Here is a 19,472-nt window from a genome sequence, read left to right on the forward strand (position 1 = left end):
CAAATCGCATGAGTTTGTGGCGGTCCGGTTGGCATCTTTTCTTCTCCAACCTCCAGCGTTGTCTCAAGCGAGATCGCACACGAAGTTAAATAAAGAACGTGTTCTGAGTATTTAAAACATTGGTTATTTAAATTTTGCTTTTTGGTACAAAAGTATTTATTCCTTTCATACGGTGGTATTGACATTTATTTACTTGTTTATTTATTTGTGAACTTTCGAAGCAAAATCATCATCAAGCAAAAAGATGCAGTACATCTTTTTCCTCAGACTAATTATGCAATTGGCTTTTTCGGTTTTAACTATTGACCATAGACTAATGATAAGAGTAGACCGAGCTATGGCAACCCTTTTGCTGCTCATAAACCAAGCCATGTGACTGGTGGATATCCTAGCAACAGCGGGCGTTAATCGTAGCAGACGATCAACGCCAGCGCGAAATATAATAAATAGAATTGATGGAACACGGAAGAATGATCTTTTATGGAGTCCGATTTGTAAATTTGTTATTCTAAGTTGTAAATATTTTGTTAATATAGTGAGTTTTTCGTTTAGATAGTATTGTGCATTTTCTTTAGTCAATTTCAATAACTCTCTAAGCAATAAAAGTTGCAAGCGACCAAGAAGAATCAGCAAACGGTAAGATTTTTACCTACAGTTTCAATTTAAGATACCGATTAGTACATTTTTGCGTTAACGCAAAACGTTTACACCATTTCGTTCACGCCAACGCTGACAGCTCTAAATGAAATAAAAGTTACCGAAAACTGATCAAAAACTATTACTAATGTCAAAATAATGCATAACTAAAAGAAAAACAGTTCAATTTCTGCACCTGGAAGTTTTTTTTAATGAAAACACATTGTCTTAAAATACATGTCGAGTGCCAAACTATAGATAATGCTGCCATCTAGCAACCATGCTGCCAAAGTCTTCGCCAAGCCCTTCCACTAGTCACATGATACATCTATGAACCAATTTTCTTCATCAGCAAGAATGAGAAAGCTCGGTCTACTCTTATTATTAGTCTATGCTATTGACAAATTATGCACGAGTGAAAATCTATCCCACAATTTTTTTTAAAGGGGAAAAGAAAGGTTTGTGATAAATTAAAACAAACTAAGCAATGCTAATGTTAAACTTCGAAACGTCAACCTGGCTTTCAAACGGTATTACAATATCGTAACGGCAACAGTATTGAGCTAGTGAGGTACTCCTGTCGCACCGTTAGAACCTTAAAGACTTTTCAACGGATCCCAAGTAAACCTAATTGATAACCACTGCCTTAGGGCCTGTTCACATATCGGCCGTCCGTTCCGTCCATCACGTTTTTTTCCCTCCTGAAAGAGATTTTCTTTGCTGGTTGCCATGACAGGAAGCCATCTTGGACGGGACCGGTTTCGATCAGAAGAACCTTGATATCTGACGGCCGTCAAAAGTAGAACGGAATTTCATTGGTTTCAGCCAAGCAGCGCGCTCTTCTCTCTGGCGGGTGAATTCATTTACGTGATTGATGTACAGCGACCATATGTGAATGCTGCTCTTCTTTCAGGGCAGTTCACTTATCGGCCATCCGTCCCGTCCATCCCGTGTTTTGACGTGACGGACTGCCGACGAAAACAGGGTAGCATTCACATACGGTCGCCGCACATCAATCACGTGACTGAAATCACCCACCAGAGAAAAGCGGGAACCAATGAAATGCTGTCCTGCGTTTGACGGCCGTCAGATATCAAGATTCTTCTGGATCGAAACCGGTCTCGTCCATGACGGCTTGCTGTCATGGCAACCAGCAAAGAAAACCTGTTTTGGGAGGAAAGAAACGTGATGGACGGAACGGACGGCCGATATGTGAACAGGCCCTTTGCCACGTCAAAAAACGGGATGGACGAGACGGCCGGCCGATATGTGAACAGGTCCTTCGTCGGTAGTCTGCCACATCAAAAAACGGGACGGACGGGCGATAAGTGAACAGCCCTTTAGGGTGCCGCCTGGCATGGGAGAAGTTGTTCATAAGAATTCATAATAAAATGTATTCAGGTTAAAAAAATAGATTAAAAAATGAAAGACTTGTTACTTGCATTGGCAAGTTGGATTTCGAGATCGAGTGCGTCGACCATATCGATCTCGGCAACTTCTCGCTCGGCACCGAACAGGATAGCGACCTCCACCATAAGCCTCAAGTAGGCTTTCCGCTCCCGTTCGCTGCTCTCCTTCAGAAAGTACTCCCTGCTTGGAAGGCCGAAAGACATCTGGTCCAGCTGGTGGAAAACGAGCATCGCATTTATTAATTGCCAATAACTTGACTATGTGGAAAAAACTTATTAAATGTGACAGTATTTTTATTGTCAAAGCTTAGATTTTTCAATAACGTTATTAAGTTGTTTGTTTACATAATTTAATTGCACTGAAGCAGTATGTAAAAACTTGTTTACTTTTCCAGACGTGTTATGGGTTGGAGTAGAGGTTTGTTCAACATCGATGTTTTGAGTCTGAGATTTTTCAGATCTCGGTATTTAACATTTACATGTAAACTATCACCATCAAGAGAGAGAGAGAGAGAGAAAGAGGAAAATAAAAAACAATATTAGTGAGTAATTTTAAAGTGTTAATCACCGGTACACGAATTGAGTAATAAATAAAAGTATCTTGAAATATTTAGTGACGACCGCCGCCATTATATCATATTTGCTAAATTTTATTCCTAAATTATATTTATTCTGTACTTACGGCAGGAATATTTTAAGTAATGGATTATAAAAAGAAAATAAAAATAAACTTCATTGAGAGGCGGAGAAGGTGCATTTTTTTCATGCAAACTGTAAGTATGAAATATTAGGCCTTGAAATTACAATGGATTTTCCTTGAATCATTGATTTGAATGCTTAAACTTTAATTCTTTTGAAATATGTCTCATACCGCTTTCGGTGTATATTCGAAAACACTACAAGTTTTAGTAAAAGTCGTTCATTATATTGTACTACAATATCATTTGTACAATTCTTTCATGTATGCTATATTACAATGTAATATAAAATTTTTTTTTTTTTGGGGGGGGGGGCGATCCCCATAAAGTGGTGGATTATGGAGAAAACGGTGGTCATATTTGGATTCAGGGTCTTACAATGATTAAGTGTTAGGGATATTTTAATTATTTTTCCAATCTTACAAATATAGTAATTCAAGATATCTTTGAGCAGTGATTTGACTGTCAAGTTTTCATAGTGTTGTTGCATTTATTTAAATGAAGAAATGAAAAATTCCTAACATATTGTACACTCTTCCAAAATTAAATAATAATTATAAGAAAAACTAAGTATTCAAACTTATAACCAGAAAAATACATTTTCTAAATGGGTAAAAACGTTCATTTTTATTTCATAACATTAAAGAGTTTTGTTATTTACTATAATATTGCATAGAACTTTTCGAAGTAGGACACAAAATTTTAACAATTTCAAAACAGCATTCGTAAGAAGTTTTCTAACAGTCGCTTTAAAAACTGACAATACAACCTTTGAGTGCAACGTTTTGAATTCTACGTCTCTTTTGAAGTCAAATGTGTTAAAAAAGAAGTGATAACAAGCAAATTCACTAATGACTTATTAGATTACTTTGTTATATGAAAGGATGGGCTGAAATTTTTATTTTGAATACATAAAAAATAAAGGTTAGTAAATTAATAGTTATGACGAAGAAATACGCTTCACAGAATAGGTTAGGGGGATGTTATTGCAAAGTAATAAGAAGTTGACCAATAGGGAAGTTTTCGAGTTTTCAATTTTATTTTTATGTGATGGAGTAACATGTATAAACATCATAGGTTAAAAAATTTTTTTGATACGATAAGTAGGGTTTTTTTAATTAATTTTTAAAGTTCAAGCGATTGTGACGTTAGTTGACACAGGAAGTGACGTAATGCGCTCTTCCGCAACGCTTAGCTGACAAGGAGAAGCCGAAGGAAGTGCAGTTGGCTTCGAAGACGAAACGTAAGGCTTACCTCCTCGCATTTAACTCCTCGCGTTTCTGAAACATTAAACCTCTCATCCTCTCGGAAATATTCGAATACCTTCATTGATGTTACTTGAGGAAGATTATTAGAGTGTGCTTTAAAGAATCCGTGCTCCATAGTGTGTTCAAAAGGATTATTGAATGTCTAAAAATTAAAAATATCAGCGCGCTCAAAATGTCCGTAGCGAAAACAAGGGATCTTCGGCGGAAGGCTGCCCATTAGTACCCTGTGACGTAAGCTCGTGACGTTTCAGAAGAGCGCACTTTTGCGCGTGAATTTTTAAAAATTCATTAAAAATCAATCATGGTGTTTTAAAATTCGGCGATGGTGAATTTTTTTTAGTTTTGAGGGTCAACTAACAATATCCAATAGTCAAAATAGGAACATTTAATAGGTTGCAACTTCCCTATTGGAATTTCAAACGCCAGCAAAATGCCGTTTACAAAAGAGATACCGAAAAGTGATCAGGCGCTACCTCACCTGGATGACGTTGACTGAAGAATTTTTGTCATCCGGGCCGACCCACTGTTCGATGAAGATTCCTTGATTGTAATCGCCACGCAATTGTCCTAGTAGGTGCTCCAGGGGCCACTCGGGCTCGTTCCATTCACGGTCGGACACAGGCCATCCCCCGAGTTCTTGGACAACGTCGCGCAACGGCTTGTCTCCGATGGCGTCAATCTGAACTGCAACGAACCCGAGCAATTGTCAGTGACGACATTAATTTCACACATTTCAATAAAATATGTTATTCATACAGTACATTGAAATAGTTTTTTTTTTATTTATAAAAATTGTTAGCGCCAGTTAACTAACTATTACGCGGAAAAGCTGACAGAAATCTATTCATAAACGCAGGCCGAGGACTGCTGATGGCCTTTGAAAAAAAGTGAGAAAGGTGACAAATTTGAAAACAAAGGTGACTAAAAGGTGACAAAAAAGTAAGTAAAAGGTGACCAAAAGCAATTTGTTAAGAACTCAAAAAACAGAAAAGGATTATCCCTTTTTACTGACTTTTACCAAAATAGCCTATATGCTTTTTGTAAAGATTTCTACAGTTTCACTTTCAATAGATGTTTTAATTTTTTCCATTTTCTTAGTTTCTTCTTCACAATCCTTTCTTTTTTGCTCTTCTTTTTGCTTCTGTTTCAATTCCAAATCCTTTTACATTCCTCCATGTATGTTGTGTAAATTGTGTGTGCTTGTTGTGCACATTTCATCATTTCTGGACAAATTGGTAAAGAAAGCAAATGATGATATTCTTTTACAGCATCTTTAACTATAAGTATGCTGTTTAAAAATCTTTCAGTCCTTGCTGTCTTATTTTCACCAAAAAGGTGCTTTGAAATGGAAAATAGTCTTTCTATGTCAGCATTACCATGTGATAATGTAAGTGAATCTTTTATCACCTTAGAAACATTAGCAAACTTTAGATCACTGGAAGTTGAGTCCTTTTTTGAAATGTGCTGCTGCCAGTAGATATCAATGGTTTTGTTTTCGGATGCTTCATCATCTTTTTCCAGCTGCAAAAGTTTCCATTTATCTTGCAACCTATCGAGTGGAACATTAAAAGGCATGATTTTGGCAACCTTTATCAAATCCTTACAGCTTATAGATTTACTTCTCCCTTTTGGATCCAAAAATTTAAAACTTGTCAGTAACCCGTTTGATATGCAACTTTTTTCTATTACATACTTGCATGCAGTCACACAATGCTTTTTAACAGCTCTTAAAAACATAACCTTTTCATTTTCTTTCAGTTTTGACAGTTCATCTGTCATCTCTCCACTAACAACGAGATCTTCAAGAGGTCGTCTGTTACCAACTGCAAACAGTTCATCCGTGTCTATGTTTGAAAAATCAACTTTCTTTATGACAGAGGCTTGACCGAGCCATAAAAGTGTGAACAATGGTCTCTATTTCTTGGTGCAATTTATGTATCATAGGCGCTTGGCATTGAAAGCGTTTCGTGAACTGCATAAATAAATCAGCAGATGAAAAGATAAAATGCAGCTCAGCTTTTATAGAAGGTCTTTTTAAAACATTTGCAACAGCTTTATATGACCTGCACTGCATAGCTGAATTCTTTTTTAAAGGTACATGTTTAAAAAAATAATACTGAAGAGCATCCCACTGTTCCAGTAGTCTGTTTGCTGCAGGTCCAAGGGTAAGCCAATGGGTAGTTGTGTGTTTCAGGAACTTGTGATGAGGTGTATTTAGTCGAGCTTGCACTTCTTCGAAGTCCTCCTAACGGGAAGGCCAACCATCAAAATAGCTATAAGTACTAAGAAGAAGTTCAGATGCTTCTTCACTTAAATACAGCAACGCTTTGACATAAGCATTATGCATTGTATGAATACTGCAAGTACCAATATTTATTAGGCTTTTTTCTCGTGTCTCAAGGATAATAGTGTCAAACAACCTAAAACCTTTTTATTAACATAAGGAACATCCAAAAGAAAGCATGAGACATTTATTCATGGATAATTACTCTCAGTAAGTGTTTCACATAGCTTCTTAATCGAAATTTTACCAACTGCCTTGCCCAAGAAGAAAGTTTTGAGATGCCTTGTTGTGATGCAACATTGGCTTTCAGACCAATATTTTATTGTTCGTTGCAGTTCTTTTTTGTCTTTGACTTTGGTAGTTTCATCAAAGCTCTAAGTATAATAGGATAAACATGCTTCTTTTAACATACATTCCCGAAAATAAGGAGCAAGTCCATCTGTATAAGGGATAGAAAGACTGATTCTGCTCATAGGATGCAATTGCAAAAAATAAAAAAATATTTAGGATAAAAAAAAATTCCCTGATTTCCCGGTAGCATAACTATTTTTCTTAAACAACAACGGGGGAGGAGGCATATTTAAGGCTATTTTTTTAATTAATTTCACTGTTAAAGCTATCATTCATACTTTTCAAAGATTTAATTATTAAAAAAAAATCCTAAGACGCATTTCAAGAAAGGTGACAAAAAATGCAAAAGGTGACTAAAAGTAACCAAATTTTCAAAAGGTGACTAAAGGTGAGAAAAGTGACTGACTCCTCGGCCTGTAAACGGATGTTCATTTGTGTGTGTATGTTAATTACACAAATCCACAGTTTACGTCAGTTTTTTTCCAAATTTGCTACAGAAGTTCTTTCACTCTCGGGGGGGGGGGTGTCCTCATACTGATCCAAATTTTGCACCGCATCAAAGTTAGGCTCAAATGTCCTTTGATGCTCAGGAATTTGCATAACTTTTTTCGCCCCCAAGCGGGGGAACCTTAGCGCAGAGCGATTTGCCCAAAAATCTGTAAAACAGAATATTTACGCCTATTAATAACAATGACTGAATTCTCGGAATTATTAAAAAAAATTCCAGGAGATCTAAATTTGAATTTTTGAGTGATATCATTGCTATTTTATATACGTGACCGGAAATTTTGCATTCCTTTTTTTCTTGCATTTAGGCCGAACTGTTGAACTTGTGTCACTTGACATTTTATTTTCACGGTAGACCGTGCAATGCCGTGCAAAGCAGCTAATAAATAAATTAATAAGATAATAAAATGATAATAATAATGGAAAATTAAATTGCATTAGAAAAAATTGAAATAAATTGTTTAGTTGAGTAAAAAGGTAGTAATGACTAAATGAAATGAATTTAAATATAAATGAATAATTTAATAAAATAAAGTAATAATATCTTTACTAATAATAAAGCAGAAAGTCTCTCTGTCGGGATCTCTGTCTGTCAGGATCTCTGTGACGTGCATAGCGCCTAAACCGTTCGACCGATTTTCATGAAATTTGGCACATAGTTTGTAGCATGGAGGTGTGCACCTCGAAGCGATTTCGATGTGATTCTTTTTCTATTCCAATTTTAAGAACAAACTTATCATAAGACGGACGAGTAAATTACGAAATTATCATAACGTGGAACCGTAACATGGGCACAAGCCAATTGGCGAGATACAAAATTATCATAACGTGGAACCGTAACATGGGCACAAGCCAAATGGCGAGATACGAAATTATCATAACGTGGAACCGTAACATGGGTACAAGCCAATTGGCGAGAAAATTCACCATACATTATTTGTAAATATACAGGCGAACCAAAAGACCTTTTAATTTTTCTTTTACGGGCAAAGCCGTGCGGGTACCACTAGTACAAAATAAAATAACATAAAAGTATTCTAAGTAAATAAATAAATAAATAAAAGTAAACCAACAAATAAATGAAAAAATACATAAACAAATCATAATCGCAGTGATAAGCTATGCCTAAAAGACTAATTACCTTGCACACACACACACACACACAAAAATCTTTAGTGAAAGGAGAGATTTTTTAAAAAAGTTAACAGACAGTTAAGTAACTGATTTTTTTTAAAGTAAAAATCTTCAGCGGTAATATGTATTTAGCGGACAATATGTGTTCCATTTGCGATACGACTATTTCACAATGCTAAAGAAAACATGTGGCGCTACTTTTTTCTCCTGCATTAAAACTACACTCGCTGTAAAACCTGTTTTACAGAGTTCATTCGTTGACAGGAGTTGAAACTGAATGCAGGCTTGAGGCTTGGTCGCTAGTCAATGAGCCCCTCGTATACCGTTGTGCGAATTAATGGAATCAAGCCAATCGTTTTACAAAATCACCACTTAGTCCGCCCTCCTCCCCCTTTTTGTTCAGCACCATTTTCACTATACTGGGCATAGAGTCAACTAGAGTTTGGCACTTTTCTTTGAGTTCTTGATCTCTAAACCATGTTTTTAGCAAAGCACAAATCATTTTTTCTTTTATTGTGCCATCAGATTTTCACTCAATGTCACAATGGTCTGCCTCTTCCGTGGAGAAATATCCATGGCTAACAAAAAGATAAAAAGTGCCCAGATTGAGAAAAAAACAGCAAAAATATGTAGAAATTTATCACTGAAACAAAACACAATATTTATGACAAAAAAACGTGAAATTATTGCGCCTAATCAACTGGTTGGCTAAACAGCTGTCATAAACAAAGATTGAACAACCTAAAAAAAAAGGAAAATTATAAATTCGCTACTTGATTCATTAATTCGCTTAAGGGTGTAAGTAAGATCTCCAATAAATAAACTGATAACATTGCACAAAGTAAAAGACATTAACCAAACTTACTGCTATCATTTGAGGTGATAGGTCTTAATCGAAAAGATATCTCTTTTACTATTAAAACGAGCTGATGTGTGCATCACATGACTTCATTTTACTCCAATTTTAATTTCATTTTCCCATTATTGGCAATTTTAATGTCATTCACTAGTTTACGTTCTAAATATCACCACCAGTGGCCAAATTGAGAACTGATTAAAAAAAAAAAAATCGCCAAGTTAACAACAAAACTTGGCGACCAAAAGACTGGCGATTTATCGCCAAATTATAACACCACTTGAGTATACATAGAAATTAACAATGATTTCCCCCCAAAAAGGAGCAAAAGACCCCTTTAGAAACACCCGAATGCAACCAAAAGGGGAGGTGCAAAACTAGACCCCACTAGAAGTCTACGTACCAAATTTCAATTTTCTAAGACATACTGTTCTTGAGTTATGCGACATACATACGCACATCCGCACATACATACATACATACGAACGTCACGAGAAAAGTCGTTGTAATTAACTTGGGGAATGTCAAAATGAATATATCGAGTGTTTATACGTTGTTAGGCACTATCCGCGTGTGGTCGGGTTGAAAAAAAACTCGGGATTGAAAAAAATCTTAATTCGGGGGTGAGCAAAATGGAAATTAAGGCCGAATTTTGAGTGATTTTTTTTTTTTCGCGAATACAATACTTCCTTTTTTGTAAAAGGAAGTAAAAACAGTAAATTTGGATAAGTGTGTAAGTGATTCGCGTTATCGAAAAACGTTTGGTTGATTTTAATGGAAGTAAGCAAAAAATTAGTTTGGAGCATGAGGGTGCACTCCTCAAAATTTTTTTTCGCTTGATTTTAATTATATACTATTTAACTTCAATTTTTAATGATAAAATCAGAAAAATTGACTTTTTCTTTGCGAAGGAATGATTATATGGTTTCGAGTAAAAGACCAATGGAAAGAATGTAAAAAGAACTCAATTTGAAAATTTTTCCGTTGTGTCGAAGCTCAAAGCGCCCTAATTAGTCATGAAAAAAGTTATAAGTAATTTAAAGTTTGTGGAATTAGTTAAAAAAAAGTCTTACCTCGATATTTTTTACTGTCTGTGAGAGTAATTATTATCATGAAAAAATAGTTCGTAATTCAAATAAACTATAAACTGAACTTTTCCTCCTTAGTATTGATAGAATCGTGCTTTCTACGAAAGATATAAATACACGTTATGACAACAAAAAAGAAAAAAAAAAAAAAAAACGACGTACCAAGAAGGACTTAACTTGCGGAAAAATTTATCATTTTGCTTTTTGCTTAAAGATTTTTCCTCTTTAAAAACTTTTTCAGAGTTACTACTGGGCTCTGTAAGTAACGAAACTTCCATTTTTTTCAATCTTGCTTTACACTTTTAATGCATTAAATCAAATTATAAATAAAATTATAATTTTGTAAATTGTATTTTTATGCACATATTTCAGTTTGTTCCTCTTGATTCTACTTCACGATATTATTAGTCATAAATAATGGGGAAAAAAATGTTGTTTAAGCTAATTACAAGATGAACGGTTTGCTTTGTTTTTCATTTAGAGTGTTTTTGGTCACTGGTTTGGTTTTTCATTAATTATGAATTGGATGTTTTAACTTGAATTTTTAAATACTACATTCTGTATTATCATTCCTACTATTTCTAGGAATTTAAATGTTTTTTTTAAATGTGTAATCCATTTAGCTATGCGTACTTAATCCGATAAATGGAAAATTTCAGCTTTAAAATAATTAAAATTCGAGAAATACTGGTACGGAAGTGAAGTAAAAAGTAGCAAACATTTGTTGACACCTTGGTGATATCCCAACAAATTTGAAGCCAAAAACTGATGTGCTAAAGTGATATAATGCGTGAGTACAAATAATCGTGTTTTTGCTAATTTTCCTTTTTATAAATATCAAATTGTTTACAACTTCCAGCTCCGTCCGAAATGATGTGGATCGTAAAAAAATAATATTACTACAGTTATGGCAAACTTAACCAGCAGCGTCATAATGCTGGGATTAGGATCTGCATAGCCTTCACAATGCAGCCGCGTTAGGTTTGCCCCAACTATTTATACTCGTACATAAAGCAAGTAACATGCCCATTTATACAGTTCTGTTAAAAAAAAATTGTATCACCCTCGCATTTTCACAACAATGAGATTATGTGAGAAGTTTTGGTCAACCGATTAACGATGAATGTATGTGAAATTCTGCAAAACTTATGAAATAAACATTTAACAGCAGGAATCCGATAATTGTTTACGTAGATTGGGGCTATTTCCGGGTCAAGGCAAACTGCTGACCCCATGCTCATTTTTCCATTTTTGAACTTGTGTGTGAGTTTAGAAAGAAAAAAAAACTTAACCCCATGTCAATTTAAGTCTAATGGCAGGATAAAGTTTTTTAAATTTTTACTTCCCAGTTTTGCCCTAAGGCACGGAGCAGAATCATCGTGGAAAATGACGTTTGGAACTGAAATAAAGTGATCCCAGATAGTAGGAAGCAATTTCTCCTCAAAAATGACAATATACATCTGAGCGTTTACTGTTCCTTGCACAAAGTGAAGCTCACCAACTCCTTGATCAGAAATACATCCCCAAATCATCTGGGATACGGGATGCTTGACTGTGTGTTGAATACAGTCGGGATGATATTCATCTCCTTTGCGGCGCGGGTGACGCAATTTTTTTCCACCACTGTACATGCGAACCTATATAAATGGACACGCCTTCTTGTTTTCGCCTTAATAAAATTTTAAGAAACTGTATTATTCAGTTTGAAAACACACGTTATTCAAAAAACAAAACGAGCTGATGTGTGCATCACATGACTTCCTTTTACTCCAATTTAAAGATAATAGTGCCTCGGAGTGCGCAAGGAAACACTTAAAATATTTTCACCCCAAGTCTGTTGCGAACCGAAGCAAAGAAAACGTTTTATACAGATAACTTTTAGCAATATTGGCAGTTTTAATGTGATTCAATGGTTAACTCTCTAAATATGGCCAAATTGAAACCAAATTATAAATTTAAAAAAAAAAAAGAGCGCCAAATTCGTTGCCAAGTTGGCGACAAAACTTGACGACCAAAAGCTTGGCGATATATTGCCAAGTGTTTGAAAAATCATAGCACCGCTTGAGTTTACATGGAAATTAACTATGATTTTACCCCAAAAAGGTGTAAAAGAGCCCCTTTGGAACATCCAAATGCAACCAAAAGAGAAGGTGCACAAGTAGACTCCACTTGGAGTCTATGTACTTAATTTCAACTCTCTAGGACATACCGTTCTTCAGTAATGCGAGATACATACACATATACACACATACATACGTACATACAGACGTCACGAGAAAACTCGTTGTAATTAACTCGGGGATTGTCAAAATGGATTCTTCAGGTGTGTATACGTTCTTAGGCATGTATCCACGTGTGGTCGGGTTGAAAAAAATAATCAATATTCATTCGGGGGCGAGCAAAATTGAAATTAAGGCCGATTTTTAAGTGAAATATTTTCGCGAATACAATACTTCCTTTTTTGTAAAAGGAAGTTAAAAAAAAAAAAAACACGCAAAGTTGATGGAGGGGAAAAAATCTTTTTTTCAATTTTCATCACAATTTCAATAGAAGTAAAATGTGTGTACCTGTAGATATGCAAGATTTGTAAAATGTTTTCGCCTTGATTGTGGCGCTGTTGTCGTGATTATTTGCTGGTTCCTCCAGCAAGCCTAAAGAAAAGGAAAATAGAAAATATTAATAGTTAGAATCAGACCCTACTTTCTTAAAAAAAAAAAATAAATAATAGGATTTTATTTTTGGGAAAATCATGACCTGAATAAACAAAGAATTTTTTTTCTGCCTCTAAATTGCTCATTAAAACATCACTTTTCTGTTCCTAAAAGAAGTTAAAATCATTCAGCCAGGCATACGTAACAAGAAAATAAAACTTGAAAGAACCACAACTCATTGCGAAGAAATAGACCGTATTATTGAGTATATCTGCTGTAATGCACAACATGGGGAAGGGGGGGGGGGGGGCAAATGAATGTTACTTCAATTGCTCTATTGTGTTCCGTACTTATTATTGTGTGCAGTTAACTTTTTGTTTCGACTCTTAACTTGATAAGCGTCTTTAAAGCTACATATAAGTCTGACCACCAATGAGATGGAAATGCGGTTTAGAGGCAGAAATTGACGCATCTATTAGTTTGCAGGGATGCCAGTGCTAGATGTAAAGTAAAATTCTTCTAATGCGGACTTTAACGGGACAGATCTTTTGTCCTTAATAGAGGGGTGTCAGCAGGACAGGGGTTTAATAATGTTATTTGCCTTGGAATCCGGCAATTAAAATTTGTCCGCATAAAAGGGGTGTCCGTTAGGAGCGGTTATACTGTAGTATAACTAGATGCGCAACTCCGTAGCAAAAGCCAATAACCGCGATTGAACGCGCGAAACTTGACACGGACGGGCAAAAGCGTAGCCTACGTGGAAACCTATTTGCATCCCATTAAGGCAACGGCAAAAGTTGTTGCGTGCAAGCTTCAAGCATGCTCTTTTCGGACATTTGCCAGTCTATACTAGAGGAGCCCCTGAAACCGGTTTCTCGTTGTGCATCTAGTTAATACTACATCTATGATACTAGCTTTTGCAGATGAGTGTTAGTCTTTGAATTGAATAGTCACATTGAAATGAACCAAACACGCGCACTGAAAGTCTCCCACCCCCATTCAGATAGACCCGTCTCAACTGGCTGTTTGTCGATTCGATAGCAACCATGTACAAACGATACTGCTTTGCTTTTTCTACACCACTTACATTTTGTCCTTTCTCAAATTTTTAATTTTAATTTTATTGACTGCTTTAGAATTGCCTAAACATAACGATATTAGCTGCAATTTTTAAGTATTGTAATCAAGAAATCAAATACCGTTTTTCTTTAATAGTTTTTAATGCAAATCAAGCTTATAGAAAGTCTTTAGAATTAGAAAAATATATACTCCATCGATTTTAAAGAATCGTCTGCTTTTTGAAACTTGTATGTGTATCTCTGATTTTGGATGAGATGAAAGAAAAATCTTGTGTGAGAGATTCAAATATTACATCAAAATTAACGCATATATAAAGATTTGATTTTTTCTGCATATCCATTAAGCTAATGGATGATAAAACTAAATGCATATTCAATATTAGCAATTAGGAGCAAAAACAAAAGCTGGAACTACTCATTTATTATGTTCATGGCTAAAATAAACAGCGTGCGGCAAGTAGAGCAATTGTATTCCCCTCTACGTTTCAACAGTTCTTTTTAGTAACAAAATTACTTTTTTTTTAGTTTTCCTTTGAGTTAGTGCAGGAACTAAACATTCAACTTCTTTTTACTTTCTGTGGGTAAAGCTTTTAATTCATTAAAAGCATTATGTGCGGTAAACAAAAACTCCGTGCAGTTAATGATTAAATTACCATCCATTAAGTCTTTCACTGCATGTACATTTTAACTAAAGACAAAGTAGCTATTAAGATGCAAGACTTTTGTTCGTCATTTTCAACTAGAACGAATTTTGCTTTTAATTCTGTGAAGTTATAAAGTGGCTCACAAAAATGTTCGTACACCTACGACTTTCAGTGAAATAAGACTCTATCCATTGGTTGGAATTATTATTTCGGTATAGGTATTTAATTATAAGGTCTATGATCAATTTTCAACAAAACTACATGAAATTAAAAAAAAAAATATTGAAACAATTTTTTAAAAATCAAAAACCAAAAAGTGCCGGAAATCTTATTTCACAAAAGTCTTCTCACACTTAAAAAAATGTCTATATATTAATTGAATAACCTAACTTTTTATTAACTTTTTCTTGCCTTGTTTTCGGTCCGATTCTTTTCTTTAAAGCATTTTATCAAGCACTTTACTGCAGAATGGAATAAATTAACTAATTTAGAGACATTTCAAACCAATTTACCTCCACTGTGAGGAAAAAATTCAAATTTCGAATAGTGTTTGTGGCTTTTTACGAATACAAGGCATTTTAAAATAATAAGCACAATATTAAGGAATAAATAAACAAAAAATTAAAGCCAAATGACTGTTTAGGGTCAACACAATGAAAAATAACAAAAAAAAAAAAAAAACGACATATGATAATTTTAATCATGACTTTCTTCGAAAATTTTTGAGCGTACGATGACTTTTGTGGCGTATGATTTCTGTGTCTCTTCGTTTTTTGACCCATTTCAAAAAGAAGATCCGACAATATTTTGAAAAATTTACAGGGTTTTATTTAGAATGACATAAGAATGATGTGAAAAAATATTGGACTTCATATTCGAATTCAGTTTCGCGTTATTTTGGTTTTACTAAAAAATTTTAAAGTGTACGAACACTATTGAGAGCCACTGTATGCAATTTTCAAAGCATAGTTCAAGTATCAAATGTATGCATAATTTGAAACAAATATTCTGCTGTGAACTTACTCTTTTCTTTATAGTTTTCGATCCTCTTTTATCACTAAAGTTGTATTTAAAAAAAATATGTACATAAAGTATACAGTCAAGTGCCCCTGCTTGGGACAGTACCCTAACATGGGACATTTTGCCAAATTTAGTTTCGATGGCTGGTATACCAGTCAATATTTCACCAGTAAAAAATAGATGTTGTTACAGAATAAATGAATAGTCATCTTTTGAGACTATGAGAGCTAAACTTTGATGTTGTAGCTTTATGGGTTAGTTTAATGACTTTGAAAATCTCGAAAAAATATGCAATTTTTAAGTATGGAAATAACTTTGATTACCAACTCTAACTGAGCAGCATTAGCTTGCATTGTTTTCACACTTCATCTGGGCTATGTACCTGCGCCTTATTTGGGCTAATTCGTAACTAATTCAGTTTAACTAATTTATTCATAAATTTGAGAAATTGCGAATAAGCACCAAACTAGGGACACTGTTCCAAGTTAGGGTAATAAGGCATGGACACAGACAGTGTCTATAAGATATATTGTGGAAATAAAGTAAATGAATGTATTAAAAAAATATCGATACAAAATTTTTAAAAATGATGAATATTCTGATGACAATAATGTGTCTTACAATAACAGGACAGAAAAGTTGACATTGCTAAAAAAAATTGGAATTTATTGATGAGCAAAACACATTTTGCCAAAATATTTCATGTGTTAGTTCTACTAATGAAAATGAATCTCAAAGCATAAATGAGACTAATTTATTTGTTGTGAATTTTACGTTTTTCAAGGAAATGAAAATGAATGTGAAAAGATTTCAAGTGAGAAATACGGAGAACTAAAAATCAGCTGCATTAAGAATTATTTTGGTTTACAAATGCTTTTATGCTCCCAAATATAAAGGGGCACGTGAAAATATCACATTTAAAAGAATTAAGACTATGATGGCTATGGAGACATTCAATTTTTTTCAGGGGAAAGTATACATTCTGAAAAGATTATATTATTTCTATCTGATAATATTTTTTTCTTTATTAAAGTGTAAAATAAACTTCCTTAAAATGAAAATTGGTGACCCAAATGATTATCTATTGCTGAATACATGAAATAAAGATCAAAACGTCCCAAGTTAGGTAAGGGGATCCCTAATTTGGGACAATGAATACCAATTTTAAGGGTATTCATTGTCCCAAATTAATGGGAGGGCCATTTTTTTAAAGGGCCATATATACTAGTGATGTGCCGGATCGTTAAAAAAGTAGATCCGCGGATACGGATACGGATCATTAGTGTCAAGATCCGTGGATACGATTTCGGATCTCAATTTTTTTTTACCCAATTCAACTATGCAAATGTAAAATTTGTTAGAGAAGGTATTCCCGTCAGAATAATGGCAGTTTCTTCAAAAAATGTCAACTGCGGCAAAAATATAATCAAGACTATGATTTACTCTTCAAAGAAATCTCCGTTAAAACTGAGGGAGAGTTGGAAGGAATGGGCCAACGCTGCATTAATGCTTAGATGGAACGTGAAAAATTACTTCTAGCTTACTCTGTATATGTAGGATACAGGAGCAAGAGTGTAAAGCTGCTACTAGACAGGCTAGGAATAATTTCTCGCATTTTATTTCAGCATAAATGCAGCGCTGACTCATTCCACCGAACTTACTCCGACCGACGGAAACACCTTTACAAACAGAAAAAAATACGATTCAGAACGATTAAAATTGTTGCAATATTTCTCCAACTGCCATTAACATTGTTTCAATGACATTTTTATCAGTTTTGGTTAATAATTTAACTTTTGATTCCAAAGTCATTTCGTTATTTCAAACAATGAATTTATTTAAACGTCAGAATAGTTCATTAATTTCTCACAGATTTTCAAATGAAAAGGGCAAAAGGGCTGCGAAAGAATTAAGTTGCTAAATTTGTAGATAGTGCAGCGTCAGTAATGGGGTTGTTTCCTTCAGTCAAAAGTACTAACTTTAGTCACTGAAATTGACAGAATGAGTAAAAAAAAAAAAAAAAAAAAATATCATGGACCCAGAAAATACTTTCATTTTCCCAACAGTCATTTTTAATTAATTTTTAAAATGTCTGATTTTGAAAACAAGGCGTGATCTTTATGACGTCACAAATGATGTCCTGTGATGTATTTTTCACTGCGTTTCCACGTTATGATAATCAAAAAGCGAATTAAAATTGCGCTCTACCCTTGCTATCCACCATATTGTTGCCAATACTCGTGAGTAAAGATGCGAATTAAATATTTTGGACCGTGAATGGCAACACAGAACGGCATTTCATCATTTGTGATGTCATCGGCAAGAAATGTCAGCAATAAAAGCGAGCCGATTTAAGTAATTTTTTAAAAATATTAAACTTAAACAAAATATTTAAAAAAAGGTCAGATCCTATGTTTTTAAGCATGCTCTTTCAGAAAAAAATACTTTAAAATTTTAGAAACGACCCCATTTCAATTGGTATTTCAATGCTCGGAGGAATGAACTTGACTTGGAATATTTCGCACATTGGCAGGATTTGTGAAAGAATTTCAGGTCATTGTTTGAACTGAACTGAAATAATATCGTATCGAACAAAATATTTTCCGAATGTGTTTGCTGTTTGCGTAGAACCGAAAAATCATTAATTGTTCTGTTTACAAAAATTAAAATGACTTTAAAAAATAATAATAAATCGAATAAATAACTAAAATGATAAAAGTAATAATATTTTAGAATAACTGAATGATTTTAAGGAATAACTTTTATGCTTTAATGCATGCCTTTGCATGCATTAAAGCATAATAAAATATACTAAAGCATGCATATTGGACTTCTATCGTGAGCAGGTAAACGACAGTATCTGCAAAATACGTTTTCAAGACATTGAAGAAACAAGTTTTCAAATCATTATTAACAGTTAGGAAAAGTTGGATTTGGACGCTTTTTTCGTGCTTTTTTTTAGCGGAGGTTCAAATAAGCAAGTTTGTGTAATAAAGTTAACGTACAATAGGTGACAAAATTGCAAAAAAAAAAAAAAAGAAAAAAAACGAGTTACTGCCCTTTACCTTCTCATGGCAGAATTATGCAAAAGTAAACAAATAGCTTATCGGAAGAACGAAATCAGTGAAAAAGATTATGAGCTGTAATCTGTCTTCGAAGTAACTAAAAAAATTCACTATAATGAACTATGTTTTACATAAATAATGTGAAAAAACATTATGATAAACAAACTATTTACGGCATAAATTTACCAGTTTTACTATTGAGTTCGTCTTAATTGCTTTTGAATTTCTATTAATGCAAATTTTGCAGGAATAGAACATATCTATAAAACGAACTAGTTAAAGACAATTTAAATTATTTTATCTTAGTGGTAAGTAAAACTCTTAGTAAAGAACCTTTTTTCCTCATGACAAACAATTATTAAGCTACCAATTGCAAAAAAAAAAAAAAAAAAAGTACCATGTATGTCTGTTACCTTTATGTGTGTGCTCTTTTGTTTCGTAATTAGAAGAGAGATTAGGAACAAAAGTTCAGAATATGACTATTCCTATAATTTTTTTAATCTGGGTAAAGTTTACTTGGTCAATTCAAAATTTTATTTTAGTTCAGCACGCATTATAGTATCCAGTCCCTAGCATTAGTTTGAATTTTGACATCTGAAATTCAAATTATGTTTTTCGCTATCATGAATTGCAATAGGACCCTTACTTGTTGGGGTTTTAGTTCATACGAATGGTTCTTATTGCAATCAGGATTTGCGAGAGACATAATTTTTATTCAAGGCGTCACATTTCAAATGAAAACCAGGGGCTGGAAGTTGGGTGCTATGTGCTGGATGGCGTTT

At 34.1% G+C, this 19,472-nt stretch overlaps 1 protein-coding gene across 1 annotated transcript in view; it reads right to left on the reverse strand.

The window, feature by feature from the left end:
• The window catches only part of LOC129230553 (neprilysin-1-like), a 98,448-nt gene that overhangs the window by 68,119 nt on the left and 10,857 nt on the right, over positions 1–19,472 (reverse strand). Inside the window, exons 4-6 of the mRNA XM_054864957.1 lie at positions 12,799–12,882; positions 4,490–4,695; positions 2,079–2,258 (exon numbers count right to left, since the gene is read on the reverse strand). Of these exons, the coding sequence (XP_054720932.1) occupies positions 2,079–2,258; positions 4,490–4,695; positions 12,799–12,882 (470 nt within the window). The remainder of the gene's footprint in view (positions 1–2,078; positions 2,259–4,489; positions 4,696–12,798; positions 12,883–19,472) is intronic.

Source organism: Uloborus diversus, chromosome 9, assembly GCF_026930045.1.
Source record: "Uloborus diversus isolate 005 chromosome 9, Udiv.v.3.1, whole genome shotgun sequence".
Taxonomy (NCBI): Eukaryota; Metazoa; Arthropoda; class Arachnida; order Araneae; family Uloboridae; genus Uloborus; species Uloborus diversus.